General features: G+C 36.2%; 2 protein-coding genes and 1 pseudogene across 2 annotated transcripts; 2 read left to right on the forward strand and 1 right to left on the reverse strand.

Moving 5' to 3' along the window:
• Positions 1 to 2,005: 2,005 nt before the first annotated feature.
• Positions 2,006 to 3,543, forward strand: LOC133198317 (ATP-dependent DNA helicase RecQ-like). The gene is made up of 2 exons (XM_061334421.1): positions 2,006 to 2,439; positions 3,234 to 3,543. The coding sequence occupies exons 1-2, from the start codon at positions 2,006 to 2,008 to the stop codon at positions 3,541 to 3,543; spliced, it is 744 nt and encodes a 247-aa protein (XP_061190405.1).
• A 175-nt stretch (positions 3,544 to 3,718) lies between these two features.
• Positions 3,719 to 4,399, forward strand: LOC133198318 (putative ATP-dependent DNA helicase Q1). Its single transcript, XM_061334422.1, has one exon. The coding sequence runs from the start codon at positions 3,719 to 3,721 to the stop codon at positions 4,397 to 4,399; it is 681 nt and encodes a 226-aa protein (XP_061190406.1).
• A 1,203-nt stretch (positions 4,400 to 5,602) lies between these two features.
• On the reverse strand, positions 5,603 to 7,900 carry LOC133198319 (uncharacterized; annotated as a pseudogene).
• Between the last annotated feature and the right edge of the window lie 17,290 nt (positions 7,901 to 25,190).

The following is a 25,190-nucleotide window of genomic DNA, read 5'->3' on the forward strand; positions in this document are numbered from 1 at the left end:
TCAATATCTTCCCATAAGCATCTCTTCATCACTTGCTTAAGTAACAAACACTAACATTTAACAACCTATTAACCACTAGACATATATTAACACAGTGTACTATCGGTAATACAATTTCTAATATGTTATTTAGCTGTCCATGATATCACAAAGTTAAATTATTTATAGAAAATATTAATCCAAAACAAATACTACTAATTCAAATAGTCCAAAGCTGAGACACGAAACGATATCTCAAATTTCCAGGTGTTCTGTCACTTCATTTATAATATTCGTTGCAATTTCGGAAAAGTAAATTTCTTCTGGTATAAGTCCACTGTTACTAGTGAGTCTCTCTCTCCATAGATTGATGGCCATCTGCATACGTATATTGATATCGTTTTAATAGTAAATTTATACACATTAATACCACATTTTTTGTGGGAAAAACTCGTCCTTGGTTTCCTCTGCTTCCTCTTCCCGCTCAAGGTCTTCTGAACTTTCAGGGTTTTCAAAATCAGAAATATCTTCTTCTCCATGGTCGGTATTAACTTCAAGGGACTCTACTTCTTCTGCTGGATTTCTAAGGGTTTCCATCGTTTCTTCTAATGATGTTAATAACAGGTTGCTCACAGGAGAATTATTGAAAAATTACCCAGTTTTCTTCTTCATCGGAAATGTCAGAGTACAGATCAAGAGTAATTGTCACGAACACTGGCTCATGCTCATTGTAGTAACTATGGTTCTTCTTCATGCGCTGTGTTTAAGCATATTTCCTTACAAAGACTTTACCGTAGGTCGTCAGAGGGCACTGATGATCATAATGTCCATTCGAATGACGTTCTCTTTTGTGTCTGTACAAATTTCGTCTATGTCTAAATTCTCTGTTACAAAGTTAACAATAGTTCTTTGAATAATCCATAATATTAGGTTGAGTGTTCTCCAAGAAAGCAAGAAAGCGTTTTCTTTCCAATGCCCAATATAGAGACATGGACTGACAAATGTCAAATTCCAAAATTGTGTTTTGGGAGCACTACACAATGAAACTTTGAGCAATCCAAATGGTCTTGGAACACTGGTCATCTTATTATGCAAGTCACGGTCCCTGTCAAATTTATCTGTATCCCCATTATCTCCATCTCCCGAACTAACAATATTCACAATCATAATCCTAGCAATTCTCACACTTCTTCACTGTGTCACTAATTATTTTCTTCTTTGTATTCAGCACCTCAACCTTTATAATTTCCTTCAAATTCCTCGATTAAATTTCCTAGAACAAGTGAAGAATTGTTTTCATCTTGTTGATAACACTCTTCATTTTCATCACCAGAATCCCTTTCCTTGTTAGATTGGTCTTCATTTAATCGCAGATTGGGTGGTAAATCTTCAGGATCAACAAATGCCTTTATTCTACTTGCATGCACAATCATTCAACTTTGAAATTCACAGGAGAGGTTTTATCTACTATGCGATGAGGTCCATTCCATGGATGTATTAATTTGTGAGTAAGACCTTGCTTTGTCACAGGCAAGTAAATCCACACTCTATCTCCTATACTAAATTCTGGCTCCCTTGCATTCTTGACCTGTCTGATGTTGTTTTTGTTGAGCAAGTTCTCTGTTACTTTTCACTAAGTTGAGGGCGTCGTTTAATCGATGTAATATAACATTTTTGTAGTCATCCACATCAGTTTATCTACCAGTTGGTTCCCATAATGCCACGTCAATTTGTAGTCGAGCATTCCTTCCATAAACTTAATAAAATGGTGTTTTCTGAATAATTTCCTTGCTTCTTGTCCTATAGCAAATAACGCATATGGATTAAACACATCTCAGTCCATCTTCGCTAGCCAAGGGTCCACTCCGCTCCCCATAAACCCTTGGCAGATTTCATTACAAAAATACGGTGATGCGGTGGCGCTATCTAGCGACTAACTAGAGTTGCGCCCCTTGAAATTTCATTTTCTTATCCAATGAAATAATGGGTTACATACACGCTACGGCAAAACAACAAAAGTGAAAACATGTTGAATGACGAATCACGGAAAAGAGTTTACGACACTTTCAAAGTAAAATTACGAGAAAACCAAGAGAAAGCAATTAATGCTGTGTTATTAAATCGCGATGTGTTCGTTGGGACCCGCACCGGGAGTGGAAAATCGCTGGTATATGAAAGCATTCCTATCATAAAACCAGGTATCGTCGTCATTGTAGCACCTCTCTTGTCAATAATGAGGGAACAAGTTGAGAAATTGAACAACTTTGGACTTGCTGCCACTTACATTGGGAAAAACGTTGAGGAAAATAAAAAAATAGAGGCGGGGCAATACGATTTCGTTTTTAGTAGCCCCGAAAGACTGATTGTTGAGAGGCGGTGGAGAGATATGTTCAAGTCAGAGGAGTATAGGAGGCGGCTACAGTTGTTAGTCGTGGATGAGGCCCATACAGTAACACTTTGGTATCTCATAATGATTTTTATTTCTTTTATAATGTGTAGTTTAGTGTACAAATGATATCAATGCATGTATAACATGTATAATGAAGGAAATGTAGCTAGTACATCATGTCTATAAAGGCAAGTACAGTCTTAGTAGCATGTACCTCAGTCCTCATGTAGTCCTATCAGAATCAAACAGTTGGGACACTAACTCTATTTAGCCACAGGAGTCGGCAGTTTTATCCATAAAACAACGTAAACAACAACCAGTGAGCTTCGCGAGCGTAGCGAGCGCTTCGCTCGCTACGCTCGCGAAGCTCACTGGTTGTTGTTTACGTTGTTTTAAGGATAAAACTTCGCTCGCGAAGCTCACTGGTTGTTGTTTACGTTGTTTTATGGATAAAACTGCTGACTCCTGTGATTTAGCTCAATAGATTCATTGTTATGATTAAAAGGTCAATTGCTTTAATAATAGTTTTCAAACATGCATATATGCATCAACATGCTTATCTAACAGCACTGGTTGATTTTAGCATATACATTAGGAATTAGTTCACAAAAGTATTAAGTTTGTGCCTTCCTGATTACTTATATCTTGTATCACGTTGATTAAGGTCCTGTTTAATCGAAAGTCCCAGCTATACTTTTTATTATGATGTTGATGATCTCACCTTGGATTATCGTAAATTTCTTATGACAGAGCAAAGAAGTATTTGAAATTATTAAACACCATATACATGTATTTTAAGAATCTTGCATGTCATGGAGTTTATACATATACTTCTTAATTCTAATTAGCATAATAATTTTTTCAGGGGAGAGGAAAGGACAGATGAAGATCCTTTCAGGGAGTGGTTTTCAAAGATTCAGGAGCTGCGATCTTTGTGCCCAAATGTTCCTGTCCTTGCTCTTACTGCAACTGCTGGACCAACTCGGAGGAGGAAAATTTTAAAATGTCTATGCTTTCGACCAGGTTATGAACTTGTTCTTGATTCGCCTGATAGGAGAAACATTAAGACTGTGAAACCCATTAAAAATAATGATACTATAGACAACGTTTTTGATTGGCTTATTAAAGACTTGACAACCCAGAGAACAGTTACCAAGACATGTGGTCTTTTGTAATAGTATAAGTGACGTTACAAAGATTTATTTTGCATTAATTAAAAACTGCAGACAAAATAGATCAAACTTTGAAATGTTTCATAGTAAAACTGATGACGAAATCAAAAACAAAATTAGAGAAGATATGGCTACTGAAGGTCACATTAGAATACTTATTTGTACTAATGCAGCCGGAATGGGTATCAACATCCACCAAGTACATAATGTTGTGCACTATGGGATACCCAGGGAGTTGGAGACTTTTGTGCAACAAATGGGTAGAGGTGGGAGGGATGGAAAACCTTCACATGAACTTGTATTGTTTAAGGCACATAAAGGTTACTTAAAACATGTTGAACCAGAACTTGTTCGAATTGTCAAAGATAACAGTGTATGTCGAAGAAATATATTATGCAATGCTTTTCAGACTAAACATTATGAACTAACACCTTTACATGCATGTTGTGATGTGTGTGAGAAAAAGTGTAAATGCCAATTGGATACCTGCCCAGAATCGCATGTTGCCATGAAAGATGATGATGAAGGAGGATCTTCCGGAGATGAGATGGAGCGAAATGTTTCAGTTGAAGAAAGACGTCTTCTGACACAGAAGTTGGAATCCTTACAGTTTACATTGTCTGACAGATCAAGCGGTGGGCTTCTTAATTCAGAATTAGTCCATGGATTTACAAAGGAACTAGTGAAAGATATGGTCTCTAAATGTCATGTTTTGTTTACTGCAGAAGACATTATGCAAAAATTCCCTATTTGGTCTTTCTGTATAGCTCAGGAGATTTGTAAAATAATACTTGATGTATTTGGAGACGAAACAATGTACAATTTAGTAGACAGTGATAGTTCCACATCAGAAAATTGACTGTTGAAAAAAAAAAAATACTAATATTGCAGAACAGTGCAACTATAAAGTCATGTATGAACATCTTTTCATTTTTCAGTTCAAGCATTACATTTTATAAACTGTTTTTTCCACATTGAGACTCCTTTTATTATTATTATAATTTTTTTTTTGCTTTTTGATATTGTCAATAAAATTATGCCTCAAATTAAAGTTTTCAAACTGAACAAAATATTCTAGGTATTGAAAAAAGTGTTTTAGATATTTAAAGTTTTGCACATCTATATATTAGATGTTTGAAAACAATTAAAGAAAATAGAGAGCTAACAATAATAGAAAGTTTAAAATGAAGGTGGAAAACAGACCTAACGAAGAATGGAGTGATAAACAGGCCTACCAGGCCCCAGGATCATGAAACAGACTTAGAAATAAGTCAAATTTTTAATCGCCTGTAAAATGTTTATTGCTTAATAATTATTGAATTCAACATCAAAATTTGCAAATTACAATAATTTTGTGAATCTTATATTGAAACATATTTTAATTTTGAGTTGCATGACTTCCACAACATTTAAGTATAATATAAAAATTTGGACTTGAGGTTAAGATGTTTCATGATCCCGGGGGGCAGATCTGTAAAAACCAAAATATCTTCAGATCAACTTTATAATATTTATTGGTAACAAAGAGAGAGAGAGAGAAAAAAAATATTGATGACCTTGTGCAATGATAGACATTAAAATTTATTCACTTTGACCTTGTAACACCACATCTTCCATTGTTTTTATTCTTTGACCAATTTTAAGGTTCACTGACCTTTGATAAGGGAGACAACTCTCATTGGGATGATAACTATTAAACTTTTCTATATAAACTTTAAAAAGGTCATTTAAGTCTTTTGCAGTATGAGGTTTGCTAAAGTTGTGTTTTTAATGGAAGATATCTTTTGGAAAATCATTAGCTCAAAGCTTAAACTATGTGAACTATTAAAGCTTAATCATATGACCAACTTCCTCAATTAAAAAAAAAAATCATGTTCATATTTTTTAAATAAAGGTTTAGACTTCAAATACAGGGTAATAGCTTTCAAACAAGCATATGCATATATCCACTCCCTCTAATGTAGAAATGACACTGTAATAAATATCGAACAGGTTCTTTAAAATGCTAGCAATAAAATAACAGTAACAATGCTCAGGTCAACAAATAATCTTGATTACATTTCTAACTGAGCACTTCGTAAGACAGTCTCTCTCTATTTTCTGTAATCCAGGCATGCAAATCTACAACTTTATAGCGAGAGAAAAAGTCAATAAAACCTGGGAAATTAACAAATTCTCTACTAGGAATGTAGTCGAACATTTTGGCATTGTTCAGTTCAGTCACCATTTCCAAAATGTCTGAGATTTTATTTGCTACAGGTCTTCTTGATTCTGATTTTTTCTTATTGCATTGTGTTTGCAAATTCTCTTTAATTTCTTCTTGAATTTGAGATGTGAGTGCAGCTTTCTGAACACTGGCATATGTTGCATTGGCTCCTTGAGAGTAAATTTTTTTCTTCACAGTTTGGACCATAATTTCTAGTAAATTATCATTTGGAATGTTCTTTCCCATACCCCCTTGCAAATTTGCAGAGCAATTCCACTGATACTCATAGGCCATTTTTGGTGATAAGATGCAATTGATGTAGGCCAAATACCTAAACAGCCATAACTGATACTTGTTGTGTTTTCCAACACGGGGGAGAAGCATCTGAAATTTCGCATTGGTTGTCACTCTGTTCCCATCTCCCATTTTATATGCGTCATTTGTGTCTCGAAGAAGCAATGCACAAACTTTAAAGCAATATCTGAGCAAAAGAGATTAAATTTTGATTCTATGTCAATTATTAATTTCAGGTACTCAAACTTCAGAAAGTTGAAATAATTATATTTAAAATATATCGTATATCCAGTATTAAATTGAAGTAATCGATTTAAGTCTACATGAGAAAATAAAATTTAGTGTGACATTGTGCAGGACTGATAATTCAAAATCAGTAGAGCCTTGTTTAAGGAGCTTATATCAGATAAAAAGTGTTGTGAGTAGGGTTAATAAATGTTAACCACTAGATTTTTTTCTTACATCATCAGTAGCTCCACCATGGTCAAGAATCTGGCCTGTGACATGTTGGAAAGCAGACATATGTGTGTTGCTGGATTTCAGCAGTACACATGAAGCTACAATGGCTCCCATGGCATTTTTATTTGTTAATGTTGTCATGCACTGGTGAAATAAAGGTGCCCACAACTTTATTTCTTCATTCACTTTATCAAAACTAAATGTAGCCAGACTTTTGCTATCTTTTTGTCTAAGCAAAGAACAGTTAATAATTCATGTCAGTTTCCCAATTTCTTCCTTTAGTTCTTTAATAATTTGGTTGTTGATTCCTTCTTTTAGAGGTGAATTGTAGATAGCCCGAGCTGTTCTCTTTGGTGCATTGTGGATGGTTAAACCTCTGACAATTTCACTTAATTGACAATCTTTTACCAGTTTTGTTCTTACTTTCATTGTTTTCTTTGTTTTGTACACAACCTGTAAAATCATGATAGATTATATTGAGAAAAAGAAGTGGATATTTTTTTTTGCTAGCATTTTTAGCTGACACATGGAGCTTAAAAATGTAGTTATATATATATATATATATATATATATATATATATATATATACATCAATGATACACTTTAATAATCATAATATATTCAATTTTTAAATTCATAAGTTTTTATATGAAAAATGATGTTTTAATTCGTTTACATTTTAAAAAAATCAATTATAAAACAGATTTTTTTTCTTTATATGGCCAAAATAAAGAAAAAAAATAATTAATTCATCTCTTTGTGCAACATGTAATGACAAAAAGGTATGAAGATCTATGTCCATATCTAATATGTGTTATATAATACCATAAGTTTACCTTCAGTTTACTAGGTGTGAAGGACTTAATGGTGATTTGTTTTTGAGTGTCAATGGAAGTAGCTTTCTCTGTAAGAAAGTGAAGTCTGAGCACATCTTTCTGATCTGTTGTTTTTTGTTGTTTACCTGGTGGATTTACTTGTGGATTATTGATTTGCATAGCCAGGCACTCCTCTGTTTGTTCCGTTTTCCGGGGGGTTGAAAACAAAGATTTTTTTTTGTCTTTCTGGGTGTTGGCGAATGCACTATGGTTCTTTTATCTTGTGTCTTTGGAGTTCTAATTATATTCGTGTTTCTCCCTAAGAAATTCCCAAGACCTCATTTTTTTCCCTTCTTAGAGAGTCCATTTTATGTATCAAATCCATGTCAATTTTGTACAGTTTATTAAGCTTCGTAAAGCAAAATCCACAGACATATTTGGAAAGACCATCGTTGGGGGAGGCACTATAATCGAGGACTTGTGTCAATTGGTTAAAAACACCGAAAGTTTCTCCAAAAATCACGCGTCTGTGCTTCTTTGGAAGTTCGCAACAGCATACACGACAAACTTCCATGGGCGCAGCCATATTTGTTTACAAGAGCTTGATACAAACGCTGCGAGTGGATCAGCTTATCGTAGCTGTAGCCAATCATAGAACAGATCGTATCACCGTATTTTCGTAATGAAATCTGCCAAGGGTTTATGGGGAGCGGAGTGGACCGAAAACCCTTGGCTAGCGAAGATGATCTCAGTCTCGCTGATCATCATTTACAAACACTGACAGCATAGCTGTAGAAAATACAGACACTTTTACTCCGAATCAAGCATACAGCTCAGACTACAATGTCTTTTCCTCATTGAAGTCGCAGTTCCAAGAGCAATGACCACAGAGAAAAAATCTACACCAAATCAAGTATGGGAAAACATACTAGTAGGTACATGAAACTGGACCAGATCAAACATACTGTATCATTTTACCAAATCCGATCAGAGCTATCAGTTTGAGGACCGATTATACTACAATAGGCTCGAATAACTATCCCACAAAACCGCTGAAAAAGAACATTAGAACTTGCACATGCGTCACACCAAGGAGTCCTTAAATCATAGTCTCTTTGACGAGACAATAAAACAAGAAAATATATTATTCTCACCAAAAAAATATTTTGATTTTGGTCAGATTTTGGTCTCGCGCGAAACGTAAAACAACATACAATCAAAGTTTACTGTAGTAAACCACCTGAAAATTACAATTTAACTTATCTTTGTCACTCGTTATTTGACATGTGTTGCATTTCTAGCGCGGGCAATATGCGCAAGTCCTAGGGCCAACTTTAATTTTTTTTTTCTTTTACAGAATAACGGACTTGCGATTGGTCAGACTCTAAACTTTTTTAAACTTCAAAGAAACATTTTATTCAATAATTCCGATTCCGATGTTTTCTCACCTATTAAAAGCTATTTTTTATCTTCATTTTCGCAACTGATTAAAACAAATTCCTTCCTACATACCCATTTTTTTTTAACTTAGTAGTCTAGTCCAGAATTTGCTATTTTTACATTCTCATGAGAGAAATGACTTTTGCATCATTAAGTTTTCAAAATGAGTCATAGTTCATTTTCTTTTTCCCCTCATGGAAGTATAAGAAATGTGTACAAAAACTCCGCTTACAATTATGTTGGGTTCTCTATCCTTAGAACAGATTGACAATTTCTGTAGGATAACAGCACCTGCCAGTGCATCATGGGCAATATATAATACTTGGAGCATGTCAATGTAATACCTGCCAATAACCAAGTCTTTTACTTGTAGCAGGTACGTTCAGGTAGTTTTTTTAAATAAGTGCACAAAACCATCAAAATTTATTGATACACCACGTTTTTTGAAAATTGTTTGACAGAACCACAGTATGAAATGATCCGCAGTTTGTGAACCACCAATAAAGGGTCTGGAATTGACCCATGCTGAAAATTGTTCAGTTCATCCTTGGCTGACACAGTAACCACAAAAAGCCGTTTTTATACATCTGGTTGTTCATGATGTCTTCAGAAGACTTAGAAGTAGATATCTTCTGTCTGGAATCGTTCATATGTAGAATGTTATCTTTTTAACATGATGCACTATTTTGTTTTACATCAGAATGTCTCGCTGAAAACACGTCCAAAATACTCAATAAATTAGTGTACATTTTAAAATCAGTTTATGCACCAGATCTTACTCACGAACTGTATCAGACCCGTATTTTCACCGAATTGTGTTTTTTTTTTTTTAGCTAACCAGAGCTTAAAGCTCAAGTGGGCTTTTCTGATCACCCGTTGTCCGTCCGTCTGTAAACTTTTCACATTTTCAACTATTTCTCAAGAACCACTGGGCCAATTTTAACCAAACTTGGTACAAAGTATCCCTGGGTGAAGGGGAGTTTAAATTGTTCAAATAAAGGTTTAAGTCCCCTTGCAAGGGGAGATAATCAAGAAAAAACAAAAATAGAGTGGGGTCATTAAAAAATCTTCTTCTCAAGAACCACTGGGCCAGAAAAGCTGAAACTTACATGGAAACATCCTGGGATAGTGTAGATTCTTAATTGTTAAAATCATGACACCCGGGGTAGGGTAGGGCCACAATAGGGAATCCAAGCTTTACATTGAAATATACAGGAAAAATCTTTAAAAATCTTCTTCTCATGAACCACTAAGCCAGAAAAGCTGAATCTTAGACGGAAGCATCCTGGGATAGTGTAGATTCTAAATTGTTAAAATCACGACCCTGGCGGGGGTAGGGCGGGGCCACAATAGGCAGTCCAAGTTTTACATTGAAATATAGAGGAAAAATTTTTTTTAAAGTCTTCTTCTCAAGAACCACTAGGCCAGAAAAGCTGAAACTTATGTGGAAGCATCATGGGATAGTGTAGATTCTAAATTGTTAAAATCAGGACCCCCGGGTTTAGGGCGGGGCCACAATAGGGAATTCAAGTTTTACATTACAATATATAGGAAAAATCTTTAAAAATCTTCTCAAGAACCACTGGGCCAGAAAAGCTGAAACTTATGTGGAAGCATCCTGGGGTAGTGTAGATTCTAAATTGTTAAAATCATGACCCCGGGGGTAGGGCGGGGCCACAATAGGGAATCCAAGTTTTACATTGAAATATATAGGAAAAATCTTTAAAAATCTTCTGAAGAACAGCAAAGCCATGATGAGTCATATTTATACGGAAGCAGGTAGTGTAGTGTAGATTCAAGTTTGTTCAAATCATGATCCCCGGGAGTAGGACGGGGCCGCAATGGAGGATCAAAGTTTTAGATAGAAATATATAGGAAAATTTCTTCTGATGAATAACTGCAAACCATGACTAGTCATTTTGATATGGAAGCATCCTCAGGTAGTGTAGATTCAATTTTGTCAAATGATGACCCCCCAGGGGTACGGTGGGGCCCAATGGGGGATGGAAAGTTTTTCATAAGAACATATAGAGAAAAATATTTCTTCTCAAGAACAGAAAAGCTATGTTTAGTCATATTGTTATGGAAGCATCCTCAGGTAGTGTAGATTCAAGTTTGTTCAAATGATCCCTGGGATAGGGAGGAGCCACAATGGGGGATCAAATTTTTAAAAAAGGAATTTATGGGAATTATTTTTTTAAATCTTCTCAAGTACAACAAAGCCATTTGTTATATTGACATGGAAGCATCATCAAGTAGTTTAAAATTTAAGCCCCCCCCCCCCCCGTCTTTTCAATACTGAACTGATTTGTTCTTTTGCCTAGCCAATGTGCTCAGGTGAGTGATGTGGCCCATGGGCCTCTTGTCACATGCTTCTGCTGACAATAGAGGGTATTGTTTGACATTAACGATTTGGAATTCTAGCTTGTACTGCTTCCCATTTAGCTCAACATTCACTACTGCCTGGCCACTGGGTTTCATTCGTGACCCATCATAGAGTGTCAGTTTTGAATTACTCTTACACTATGCATTGGTGGATCTCCATTTTGCCCAATAGTGCAAAAGTCCTTGTAGCTGATAAGGTTGCATGTTGAACCGGTGTCTATTTTGCATTTCATTTCTGTTCTTCAAGTTTCATTTTCATGTTGACAAACCACTGCTTTCCTGTGGACTGTACTGATCCAATGCTGTGTGCAACTTTAAAAGCTGAATCTTCAGAATAAGTGTCATCCTTCGAGTCGCTGTTGTCTTCGCCAACTAAATGCACTCTGCGTCTTGCATGTTTTCTTTCTGTTGCTCTGATGTCTGTTTTCTTAGAATTGCTTCGTAGCGTTTGTTTGCAGACTTTTGCAAAATGGTTCATCTTGTCACACTTGCTGCATTTTTTTCCATATGTTGGACATGCTGTTTTGTCTCTAGCATGATTTCCTCCACAGTATTTGCATTTCGAAGTATTTGGTTTTTGATTGTCAAATTTTCTTGCTTTTTCTGGCTTTTTTGAACTGTAATGAACGCTTTCTTTTGTCCCTTCAGATTCTATCTTTTTAAGTTGTTGTTGTTTAACTTCACTGGCTCTACACATGGTTATTGCTTTCTTGAGATCTAGCTTTGGTTCTCTCAGCATCCTTGCTCTTGTTGGGTTGTCATATATTCCCAGAACTAATCTGTCTCTTATCATATCATTTGTGAGGCTTCCAAACTCACAGGAGTCAGATAGTTGTATTAGCTTTTTTACGTACTGATCTAAAGTTTCTCCTTGCTTTTGGTCAGTTGTGTTAAAGATGCATCTCTCGTAAATCACGTTTACTTGTGGTTCAAAATGTTTTCACATAGCTTCAAGTATGGTTTTTGTTTTCTTGCGGTCTTGCTCTGACATGTCGAGATGTCTGTAAATTCTGTAGCAATCTTTGCCCATTATGCTCAGTAATGATGCAACTCTGATAGTGTCATCTTTCTCACAAAGTTGTGTAGCTATTTCATAGTTCTCCCATTGTGACTGGAAAAAATTCCAATTACTTTTGAGATCTCCCCTAACTTCCATTTTGTCTGGTACTGGGAAGTTTGATGCTGCCATATTTTGATCATGTGATTTCTATTTTCCTCTCCTGCACGTGATGCCTACAATGTCTTTTCTCTGCAGTTAGAGTCGTTTTCTGTTATCTTGCTTGATAATCAGTGTGCCAGTATCAGAATCTTTAATTACAAGTCTGATGAAATTCACTAAAAAACAGGGATATCAAAGTTTTCCTACCAGAGTTAAGAACATAAACAATCTAATTAAAATTAGATGTTCCGAATCCGCTACCGCTTCTCAAACATCTAACAACATCCCATTCGGGGTCACGTCAGAGCGACCTTTCGATTACGAATAAACATAAAAATTTTGGCCAATCAGATTCAACCTTCTGTATACAATTCTAAAATTAGTTCAACGGCTACTTCTTTACATTACTGATGCTCAGTAGACTGCCTTACGATGAATTAAAGTAATTTTGGTATAAATTGAACTATAGTCCGCCAGTCTGGCATTCTTACCTGAATAACGCAAACGAAAATGCACAAACTACTATATATCCCGCACGTCACATTCATATATAGCACGGTGTACACCATGCATATTTTATTTACTACGAAACCCCTCGGGCGTTTAGGTTTGGCAGTAAAAAAAGAATCGCATCCGAACTATAAGCCAAGATTTCGACGACGGCGATTTCATTGGGATCGAAAGGTCGCTCTGACGTGACCCCGAATGGGATGTTGTTAGATGTTTGAGAAGCGGTAGCGGATTCGGAACATCTAATTTTAATTAGATTGGAACATAAATCCTTCTCACTCAGTTCTTTGTTTGCAGTTCCTGCGTGATTGTTCTAGCATCACTGCATGTACTCACATTTATCAAACAGTCATTTAGGCTTTCACAAACGCCTCGCTTGTCCTCACTTAATGTCTGCGTAGGGTTTATGCTTATGAAATAAATCCTTTGCTATCTTGCAATGTTTGTTTTCAAGTCGGCACTTCTGACACCATGTTTTAAGACTAATTTATTAACAACTGAAACATGTGCATCACATAAGGGATAGTGTCAAGAGTCTTAAATATATCATAACAAAAATTAATAAAAGTAAGCTCCAGGGATAAACACTGATAAACGAAACCCCGACAATCATGTCGTGTACATGTACATTCGCCGACTAAATATTTAGGTAAGCATTGAGAACTGTTTATTTATTATTTGTAAAATATCTATTTTTGATCTATCGATTTTAAAAATATTTTGACCATAATTAGCAGCAAACATAATTAACATCAGAGAAAAAATCCTTAAACATCTAAGTACAATTAATCAGAAAAAATCACGCTATTTGATGAGAACACAATATTGTACGACTTACTATATTGCTTATTTCCAAGCGATAATTAGTTCGTTCTGCTTTCGATTATGTAAACAGCGCTTCATTTATTTTATTTGGATTGGAAGAAAAAAACAGACAAGCGAAATGCTTGTATAATAAATAACATTCCGATAAATACTTACAATAACGAAATATACTCGTTTCTTAACGCAGGATCACGCACGATTAAAACCGGAAACGATTGAGCCTGATACACGCACGATCTCTCACGTAACAGGAACGACCACGCACATTACACGAACGATTCTACACGATTGGTTTGTCAACAATAGGACGTTGCAGCCACTGTATTTCAGTGTATTGAATTGTCAAAGATAATACGTACTCAAAACTTTTCAAAACAAGCGGTTGACAGAACCTCAATTTCCACGTGGGCCTCTGCATGACATTTGATCAAGATTACTGTTTCGTCTATTTCATTCAATCTTTCATTAAAAGTGTATGACATTGATATGTCACTTTTTAAAATGACGATTTAAAAATATATGAAACCCTCCGATTCTGATATTCTGGCGCTATGCTGTGCAGTGACTATTTACACTTCGAATACTGTGATTGGATGAATATATTTACCTCAGCCAATGACAAATCGCATTTTGAAATGCTTGTGAAAAGTTTATTTATATTTCTTTTATTTTTTAAGTGACTGTAAATAAACTATCGGCGGGAGAAATAAAAATAAAACTTGAATTAGGGATTTTTATCTTTATTTCATTTTAGCTCAAATTAGGGTTGGCGCTCCCGTAAAACAGGATATAAAAAATGTTGGCATAAGTAACTGTCCTCAGTTAACAACTACAATTTTAAGAACATTAAAAGTAATGTGTTGCATGCAACATAAAAAAACCCTACACAAATTTGAGCGTTTTCTAACTACCTATGATGCATTAACAAAGTGATACAGTACCTCCTGTGTTAATCATAAATGGCCTGAAAGTCACAGACAGAAACATTAAGTATAAGTCTCAGATTGCTTATAATTGGATGCTTAATTATAATAATGAATGAAGCAATAAGATGAAATACATGTATAAAGTGAACTCAACGATATCATGAACTTAGACAGTGCGTTTGAAATGTGATTTGCGAAATTTACCGGTCATGGTGAATCTTCGATTGATATCATGGAGAACGTCAGCATCAAAACATGTATCCGGTTCCCAAGTGGTGGTTCCGTCTAACCACCTGATGCAAAAATGGCGCACACCGTTTTTCATTTTACCACGTAAAATTTTCTCGAAATTCCATTTCTTTGTGTTTTGTTGGTGTGCAGGATGCTGGGGTTGGGGCTGTAACTCAGCTGGGTTGTCTTGTGGTAGAACAAGATTGTCAGGCAGTTGTTGATCGTATTGGTTGGTCTTGTGCAGCAGGGAGTTGGTTCTGAGGATTGTTGATGCACTGGTCATTATCTGTTTGTTGTTGATTGTCTGGAGGAGGCTCATCATTAGGGGGTACTACCGGGACATCAGCATTTTCATCTGGTAGAGCAATGGCACCCGGGATCGCGAGTCTCTGCCGAATATCTTCTGGGGGGTAGTAATGCTTGAGGTTCGTTGCATTAGTCATAGAAACATGCAGTTTGTTACCTGACAGGCGGCGCAGTTTGTAGGTGAAGTTTTGTCCTCTACCAACAATCCGGTATGGACCATCCGACTTGTCGTACAATTTATGCGATAGGCCAGTGGGGACTTTGTGATTTTTCTTCAGGACAAGATCTCCAATGGCAAAGTCAGGTGGCTTGACATTCTTATCATGGTATTCTTTGTTTTTAGACTGGTTGTGGAGATCGTTGGCTTTGGCAATATCAGTTGAAACTTTGAGCCGGTCTAGGAGATCTTTCATATATTGCTTGGCGTCGCGTTGCAAATTGTCCTTTGGTTGGACGGATGCATCAAAAGGTAAACGCATTTCTTGACCAAACATCAACTCAAATGGCGCAAATTCTGTCGAACCAAGATGGGGAGATTTTCAAAAGGACATCATTATGTCAGGGAGGAGTTTTGGCCATTTGTCTTGGTCATAAGCACACTATGCACGTAGTGATTGGGCTGTGGTACTATTTTGTCTCTCCACAAGGCCATTCGTGTTCGGATGATAAGAAGATGTATGGTATTGTGTTATCTCAAATATTTCACAGAGGGCGTTGATTAGTTTGGACATGAAATTCCTACCACGATCCGACATAAAAATCAATGGAGAACCATATCTGGCAAAAATGTCCCGGAATAATACTTCAGCCACTTCCTGTGCATCTTGAGATTTTAGCGAAAATGCTTCAGGCCAACGAGTGAAGGAGTTAGTGCGGAGAAGAATATTCATATCCTTCCGGGGATTTCTTAAGTGGACCTAGGATGTCTATCTGCCAAGATTCAAACTTGTCACGTCGTGGCATTGATGTCATAGGAGGTTTCGAAGGATGAAAATCTCTTTTGGCTCGCTGACACCTGTCACAAGAACGCACATAATCAATGATGTCTAGATTCATCCTGGGCCAGTAATATTTTTGCATTATAGAGAAACGCACTCTATCGATACCAAGATGTCCACCTCCAGCGAGGCTGTCATGATAAGCAAACAAAGCATTTTTACGAAGTTCTCGTGGAAGAGCTACTTGGTAGATGAATTTCATTTCTTCGGGTTGGCGTTTGCAGCGGCGTTGAAAAAGGTGAAACAATAGGCCCTCCATGATGCAATAATGTTGCGATTCTGAAACTACTTTGTCTCGTACTTTGCGGTCATCCGGTAAGGAGCCATCAGTTAAGTATGTAATGATATCGGCATAATCTGGACATGCACTCTGTAGTTGAAACAAAGTATCTTTGTCTTGGAGAATTTGATGTATTTCATCATCTTCTAGAGCCATTATGAGAGTCTCTGGTTCATCATAGGAGAACTTGATTTGAATACCTTCTTGTATGTCATTTTCTTCGATGAGAGGGTCCGCAGTTGGTTGCTGAGAGGAAGAGGCTGGTGGAAGTGTAGTCGACATAACAGAGAGTTGGGGAGCTGTTTCAGAGGTTGGATTAGGAATGCGGCTTATAGCATCAGCAACACAATTCTTCTTTCCAGGTTTGTGGATAATATCGAAGTTGTATTCCTGGAGTTTTAACGCCCAACGTTCGAGTCGTCCGGTAAGTTTTGTTGTTTTCAACCAAATGAGTGCCTTATGATCTGTGTAGATTGTGAATTTCTTTCCAGCAAGATATGGGCGATAAGCTTACACACCACGATCAACAGCAAGTAATTCTTTTTCTGATGTTGTGTATTTTTTTTTCTTCTTTTGTGAGCGACTTCCCACCAAAGGTGATGACAACTTCCTTATCATCCGGGGTCTTCTGTCTTAATGTATATCCAACTGCTGTATCAGAGGCGTCACATGAGAGGATGAATGTCCTTGATGGGTCCGGATAGGAGAGAACTGGAGCTGTTATTAATGCCTGCTTCAAGGCTTCGAAAGATGTCTGGCACTCTGGAGTCCATATAAACTTCGAATGTTTGGCAAGAAGCGAATTAAGCGGAGCAGCAATCTTGGAAAATCCTTCGATGAATTTCCGGTAATAATTCGCCATACCTAAACAGCTTCTTACCTGTTTTTGAGTTGTAGGTGTTGGGTAGTAACTTATTGTGTCAATCTTCTCAGAGAATTCTCGAAATATACTGGTCGACTGATTCTGCACTTTGTTGTTTGATATCGACTAGTCCCAGGCTGAAAAGTACTTGCGGTTTAAATCGGGCTAGAAAAGCAAATTTTAGAAGGTCCAAGGATGTTCGAATTTCCGGCGCAAGTCGAAAGAACCAGTCTCTTGCTGTATCTTTTAAGTAGGAGGAAAAGTAATCGTGGGCGACTTCAAGCGGTACATTAATAAGTGTTATAAAGGTCATAAACTGTGTCCGGAATTGAGCCGCGGAGGTGTTCCCATCATACTGCTCAAGGCTTATATTTGCACGCGGGTAAGGTACAAAGGGTGATGCTGGCATTGTAGGTGGAACAGAGGTGCTCTGTGTAGTTGGAGTTGGTACATATAACGCTGGTGTTGAGGGAATCATTGTGTTCTGTATTAAATCTGTAGTGAGATGATCTTCCTGGAAATGGTACAGGGCAGTGCGAGATGGCGTTGAAGGCAATTGGTTCTCATTAGATTGATGAACATCCGTCTCTTGGTGAAGTTGAGGTGGTGGTGGGGGAGGATCTCGTGGTGGTGCCATTGAAGATGCAGAGGTTGTCTCTGAATGGGGATGATTTTCAGCTGCAGTTGCGACTGTTGCCTCCATCACGGAATTGTTAGTTGAAGTCCCTTGTTTTTTGATAATTTAGAGGAACACTCGGTTTGTAACCCAATCGGCGGAAAAGAGAACTGGACGATTGGAGTCTTGTTGTAGGTCCAGGCATAATGATGATTACTCGGCTATGTTAAGGAAGGAAATGGAAAATGCGATCTTACGTACATGCTTAATACGTATTATTTTTAAAAATCTTTGTAACAAAGTAACTGTAAAAATGTAGGACAGGTAATATAGATATCCATAATGGATAGGTTTGTGGCTTACTCAGTACCAGTTACATCGCATGTATCAGCTGTGTGTCACGTGACTTGTATAAAAATAGAATTGTTCAGCTGAATGTAGAAAATGGGGCTAGTGCAAGGGCATACGCATGTTTTTAGAGAAAAAAATTGATACATTTTAAAAAAGATTAACATCGGCTTCCCGAAAAGTGCTGGGAGCTAGTTTGAGCTGTTTCGGAAATACTCGTATTTTGCCGAAAATGCGTTTAATAGCCCAGAATTTCCACTTCGCTTAAATTCTGTCATTAATAAAAATAATGTTATGCCGACCAGAATCAGCTCCCAGCACTTTTCAAAATATACAAGAAATAAGCAATTGATATTCCATATTTCAGCTCAAACAGTCTAGTCTATGCCCTTGCACTTTTGAGCTTAATCAGGTATACAATCTTCGTGTTAGCGATAATCTTGACATACTTTGTCTTTGTGCAGCTCCATAGCACCTGGATATATTAATAATCTACATTATTGTTTTAAAGAAATCATTTCCTTTTAATTTTATTGATAAGATTTAAACATTAGCAATGGTTTAATATTTATTTAAGCATTTTTGTAATTATTAAACCAATGGATCCACGCCTCTTGATCACTTGTACTGAGTCAAGTCAAGGCTAGTGACGTCATTTATGAAGCAAGATTTGCTTCTAATAACTCGGCAGTATAGTTATCAGATGTTGTGATTTTACATGCTTTTATAAATAATTGATAAAATAAATGAATGCAAGATGTTATTTACGCATTATCATGTGGTTAAATAGATTCCTGTCGCTTGTTAAATTTTCAATGACGTCACAATGAAACTTCACATACGGTGCATCACAGATGTGAACTCAGGCCTTCCTTAACATAGCTGAGTAACAGTTGATGTGTAGACTTTTAGAATTTTCTTATGGCGATGTCGCTGATGATGAATCTATTTGTAGTATCTTTGGGGAATTTCTCTGGTAGAGCACGTCAGCTTGGCAATGAGAGGTAATTAAGGGATCGAATGGATCTCCGCCACTTTGTCTCACACTGTTTGGATATGTTTCTATTTCAAATGTGCCCGATCCGTAAATTGAGACAATCTTTTGTCAATTAGACGATCCTTGCAATCAGGTTTGTCCTTGAACTAGAAATAGAGGCGAAGAGTGGGAAATATAAACTTTATGTCTTTATTAGCGCAATCATAGATGTGATGCACATTTCCCAACTCTTGCCCATTTTAAAGAATTAGTTCTTCAAAAAGGACCAATCAAAAATTATAACTCAGGATTTTCAGAGAACAATTAGTGAAAAGGCAATTAACGAGTAATGATAATTAAACGACAGTTACAAACAACTTTTCGCTAAAACAACCCAACTTGAGTAAACAAGGTACTCGGTTATGACATGCTGTTTGAACAATTAATTGGTTTACATCTGTCTGACGATGCCACAATTTAAAGAAAATATACTTTAAAGAAAATATACTCGTTAAGTAGAAATTATAAGACATTTTACACATTTTATACAACAACCAGAAAATAGTGTAATAATGAAAACACATGTTACATATTTTAATTCTTAAGACAAAGCTATAAAACTATTTTTACGCTAAAATAAGGGCTTTATGTGCGAATGAATGGATTTATACTAAAAAAATAAAAACAGTCAAAATATAGGTGTGACACTTAAATCAATATCTTCCCATGAGCATCTCTTCATCACTTACTTTAGTAACTAACACCAACATTTAACAACCTGTTAACCACTAAACTTATATGAACACAGTGTAACATCAGTAATACAATTCTAAAATGTTATTTAGCTGTCCATATCACAAAGTTAATTTGTTCATATAAAATATTAATTCAAAACAAATAATTCATATAGTCCAAAGCTGACACGAAACTATTTATCTAATTTCCAAGTGTTCTGGCACTTCATCTATATACTATCCGTTGCAATTTTGGAAAAGTACACTTCTGATATTAGTCCTCCACTATAAGTAATTTCAGTCTCGATGTATATCTGCATACGTATGTTGATATAGTTTTAATAGTAAATTTATACACATTAATTCCACTTTCTTTGTGGGAAAAACTCGTCCTTGGTTTCCTCTGCTTCCTCTTCCCGCTCAAGGTCTTCTGAACTTTCAGGGTTTTCAAAATCAGAAATATCTTCTTCTCCATGGTCGGTATTAACTTCATGGGACTCTCCTTCTTCTGCTGGATTTCTCAGGGTTTCCATCGTTTCTTCTAATGATGTTAATGACAGGTTGCTCACAGGAGAATAACAATTATTGAAAAATTACCCAGTTTTCTTCTTCTTCACCGGAAATGTCAGAGTACATATCATTAGTAATTGTCTCAAACACTGGCTTATGCTCATTATAGTAACTGTGGTTCTTCTTCATGTGCTGTGTTTAAGCATATTTCCTTCCAAAGACTTTACCGCAGGTCGTCAGAGGGTACTGATGATTATAATGTCCATTCGAATGACGTTCTCTGTTGTGTCTGTACAAATTTCGTCTATGTCTAAATTCTCTGTTACAAATTTAACAATAGTTCTTAAAATAATCCGTGATACTAGGTTGAGTGTTCTCCATGACTTGTTACTAGCATTAAACTCGTAAAAGTAGTCCTGGAAACACCTGTATCAGCTGTTTATTTTGATCAACAAACATTCATTGTTTATATCAAGGGTCAATCTGTTTTGTAAATTGGGACTTCTGCTGTCTTACAAGCTCCTCAGTGGAGGGTCATTCCTGGGCTGCCAAATCTTTTGGGACGACACGTGGCTCATCACGGACCAATGTGGTCAAAATAGAGGCGAAGAGTGGGAAATATAAACTTTATGTCTTTATTAGCGCAATCATAGATGTGATGCACATTTCCCAACTCTTGCCCATTTTAAAGAATTAGTTCTTCAAAAAGAACCAATCAAAAATTATAACTCAGGATTTTCAGAGAACAATTAGTGAAAAGGCAATTAACGAGTAATGATAATTAAACGACAGTTACAAACAACTTTTCGCTAAAACAACCCAACTTGAGTAAACAAGGTACTCGGTTATGACATGCTGTTTGAACAATTAATTGGTTTACACCTGTCTGACGATGCCACAATTTAAAGAAAATATACTTTAAAGAAAATATACTCGTTAAGTAGAAATTATAAGACATTTTACACATTTTATACAACAACCAGAAAATAGTGTAATAATGAAAACACATGTTACATATTTTAATTCTTAAGACAAAGCTATAAAACTATTTTTACGCTAAAATAAGGGCTTTATGTGCGAATGAATGGATTTACACTAAAAAAATAAAAACAGTCAAAATATAGGTGTGACACTTAAATCAATATCTTCCCATGAGCATCTCTTCATCACTTACTTTAGTAACTAACACCAACATTTAACAACCTGTTAACCACTAAACTTATATGAACACAGTGTAACATCAGTAATACAATTCTAAAATGTTATTTAGCTGTCCATATCACAAAGTTAAATTGTTCATATAAAATATTAATTCAAAACAAATAATTCATATAGTCCAAAGCTGACACGAAACTATTTATCTAATTTCCAAGTGTTCTGGCACTTCATCTATATACTATCCGTTGCAATTTTGGAAAAGTACACTTCTTCTGATATTAGTCCTCCACTATAAGTAATTTCAGTCTCGATGTATATCTGCATACGTATGTTGATATAGTTTTAATAGTAAATTTATACACATTAATTCCACTTTCTTTGTGGGAAAAACTCGTCCTTGGTTTCCTCTGCTTCCTCTTCCCGCTCAAGGTCTTCTGAACTTTGAGGGTTTTCAAAATCAGAAATATCTTCTTCTCCATGGTCGGTATTAACTTCATGGGACTCTCCTTCTTCTGCTGGATTTCTCAGGGTTTCCATCGTTTCTTCTAATGATGTTAAGGACAGGTTGCTCACAGGAGAATAACAATTATTGAAAAATTACCCAGTTTTCTTCTTCTTCACCGGAAATGTCAGAGTACATATCATTAGTAATTGTCTCAAACACTGGCTTATGCTCATTATAGTAACTGTGGTTCTTCTTCATGTGCTGTGTTTAAGCATATTTCCTTCCAAAGACTTTACCGCAGGTCGTCAGAGGGTACTGATGATTATAATGTCCATTCGAATGACGTTCTCTGTTGTGTCTGTACAAATTTCGTCTATGTCTAAATTCTCTGTTACAAAGTTAACAATAGTTCTTAAAATAATCCGTGATACTAGGTTGAGTGTTCTCCATGACTTGTTACTAGCATTAAACTCGTAAAAGTAGTCCTGGAAACACCTGTATCAGCTGTTTATTTTGATCAACAAACATTCATTGTTTATATCAAGGGTCAATCTGTTTTGTAAATTGGGACTTCTGCTGTCTTACAAGCTCCTCAGTGGAGGGTCATTCCTGGGCTGCCAAATCTTTTGGGACGACACGTGGCTCATCACGGGCCAATGTGGTCAACTTCATTCCAACTCTGTCATGGATCTTCATAATCAGGGCATTTGCTAGAAGGGAATGAATGTAATTGTACTTTTTTCTTGTTTTAACTGCATGAACAGTCCATTGTCCACTTTTTTGTTGAATACTCTGTGATACTTAGACGAAAAAAGTAGTGTCATTTGATGTATGTAAATATGTTTCAGCATACTGGTACTGGACGTTAATCTCTTGATCAGGATTTGATATGATTTGGAACTTTGGTGTGATCTTGACTTTAGGACTAATGTTTTCAATACGAGCATTTTTCAAAGGGAGGTACAGAAGACATTATTGATGGCACACTTTGTTCAATCCCTATTACAAAATCATGTCATTTTCAAATAAAATGGCTTTATTCCCTTTATTTCTGCTCTTGTTGTAGATAACTTTATCTGATTTTCTGTTATTAAATGAAAGACAAATTACCGAAGAGATAAAACATGTTTGGTAAGTGAGAGAGCCAAGCTTTTGATCTCTCCTCTTCAGTAAGCTCCCCATGCAAACAATGGTTTACACCTCCGTGGGATAAAATCCACTCGTGTGTGTTTGTGATATGGTGCAAAACACTTCGCTATATGCCCTGGTAATTGAAAATTTTACATTAACAAGGTATTCATTTGAAATACCACTCTCTCAGGACAATTTTTACCATACATAAAATTAATTTATCAATGAAAATGACCAAAATTATAATCCTTTTACAAAAAGCATAGTAATAAGTAACTCACTACAAATTCCTCATAAGTATTAGCTTGGTGGCATAAAAACCAAAAGTGGTTGACAGTGTCCTTGGACCAGTCCAGCAAGATATTGTTCCCTTTCTTCTGTGCCACCTGAAGTATAAATATCAAGATATTTAATTATATTTGTATATCAAGGATGTAAAAATTATTTTATATAACAATATATATCAAAAGCTGCCATATCTCTCTCCCAGGAAAAACTCACTTTCAGAATCTTTTTTCCCCGATTTTTTGCTTCATGCCATATGTCATGTGAGTGGTGTATTTCAGAGTACTGTTTCTCTGCAAAATGAGTTATATCAGTGAAAAGCAATTTCAGCAAATTTGTGATACCAATTCATAGACATAATTGTTTGAATAACAATAGTGCAAAGCATTTGTTTAACAAGAAATATTTTCTTTAAACTTACTCATAACTGAACCTATTCCAAAATGCGCATCTGTTACAACTTCTTTTACTATAATGTTTTCCTCCAAGAGTTCATTCAGTGCAGCTTGAAATTCTGCTTTTTCCATATTTGGGGATTTTCTGTCTGTCATCCTCTTATCTAAGGTGTGGACAGTTAGAATTGTTTTTCGTGTCGTTGTCCATTAAGGTATAAGAACAATACTGAGTGCTGTGCCAAGGTGAATCATTTCGCCCATCTCCTGTAAACAGAAAAGTACATTTACTTGAAATGAATGTGTCATTTTCCTTAGGTGCTTTTAATTTAAAACAGTCATTGCATTTACTGTGACAATAAACCAAAAATTTATATTCTACTTTACCTAAAACAAGAACATCTAGCAGCTCTCTCTTATGGCCACTCCAAAAACTATCAATGGATGGAATAATGTAGGTGCTGCAAATCCTGTGGAACTGGTCCGCCGAAAGAATTTTCAAAGATAACATTTCTGCCCATAAAGCAATCTTCCCGTAATTATTGCCAGAAGATAGGATACTGCCACAGATCAAGAGATCTCCACTGTGTAATCTCATATTGAGCTGTGACAGTGAGCACCATTGATGGCTTACATGGTTTTTTATCACATACCTATAAATTGATAAAATGAACAGGAAACTTAATATACTTGTAAATTTTACCGTCACTATGATTAAATCAAAAGAGAATATTATTTCAAGCATAAGAAAATTTCATAAACAAGAATCCCATGGACCATAGTGCTCCCCTGAGGAAGGTTTAATGTTTTTAAACAGCAGGTTTTTTTTGTCATGTCTATTATTGTGTTAAACTTTGATCACATACTGTCCCGCCCGGCAGCACCACCAAGAGTCGTGATTTGAACAAACTTGATTCTAGACAACCTGAGGATGTCTCCATATAAGGCTGTCCAAAGTTAATTCTACTTTTAATTTCACCTCTTAAATTAAACTGGGTATCCCAGTCCTGATGATGTTCGTCAACGTAGGCCCTGAGCATTGTCGCTAACGTTTTATTGAAGCGGTCCAACATTCCGTCTGATTTTGGATGGGGTGGTTCGTGTCTTTTTGATCCCCAGAAGTCGACATCCGCAAACAATCTACTTTCAAATTGTACCCCCTGATCAGAATGATGACGTAAGGGACACCGAACCGAGTAATAACCTGCTCAACGATAACTTTGGCCACAGTCTTGGCTTCCATATTTCTCATTGGGAAGCTCTCCGTTTATTTTGAGTAGTAGTCGGATACTACAAGTATAAACTTGTTCCCTTTATTTTTTACAAGCTATTCCCCAAGTATATCCGTTGCTATACGTT

Source organism: Saccostrea echinata, unplaced genomic scaffold (genome assembly GCF_033153115.1).
Source record: "Saccostrea echinata isolate AGI-Se365-2 ecotype Australia unplaced genomic scaffold, CSIRO_AGI_Sech_v1 ptg000033l, whole genome shotgun sequence".
Taxonomy (NCBI): Eukaryota; Metazoa; Mollusca; class Bivalvia; order Ostreida; family Ostreidae; genus Saccostrea; species Saccostrea echinata.

Coding starts and splice junctions, on each gene's coding strand:
- LOC133198317 (XM_061334421.1), top strand. CDS start 2,006: ATGTTGAATGACGAATCACGGAAAAGAGTTTACGACACTTTCAAAGTA. Junction 2,440..3,233: donor GCCCATACAGTAACACTTTG/GTATCTCATAAT, acceptor TAATTTTTTCAG/GGGAGAGGAAAGGACAGATG.
- LOC133198318 (XM_061334422.1), top strand. CDS start 3,719: ATGGGTATCAACATCCACCAAGTACATAATGTTGTGCACTATGGGATA.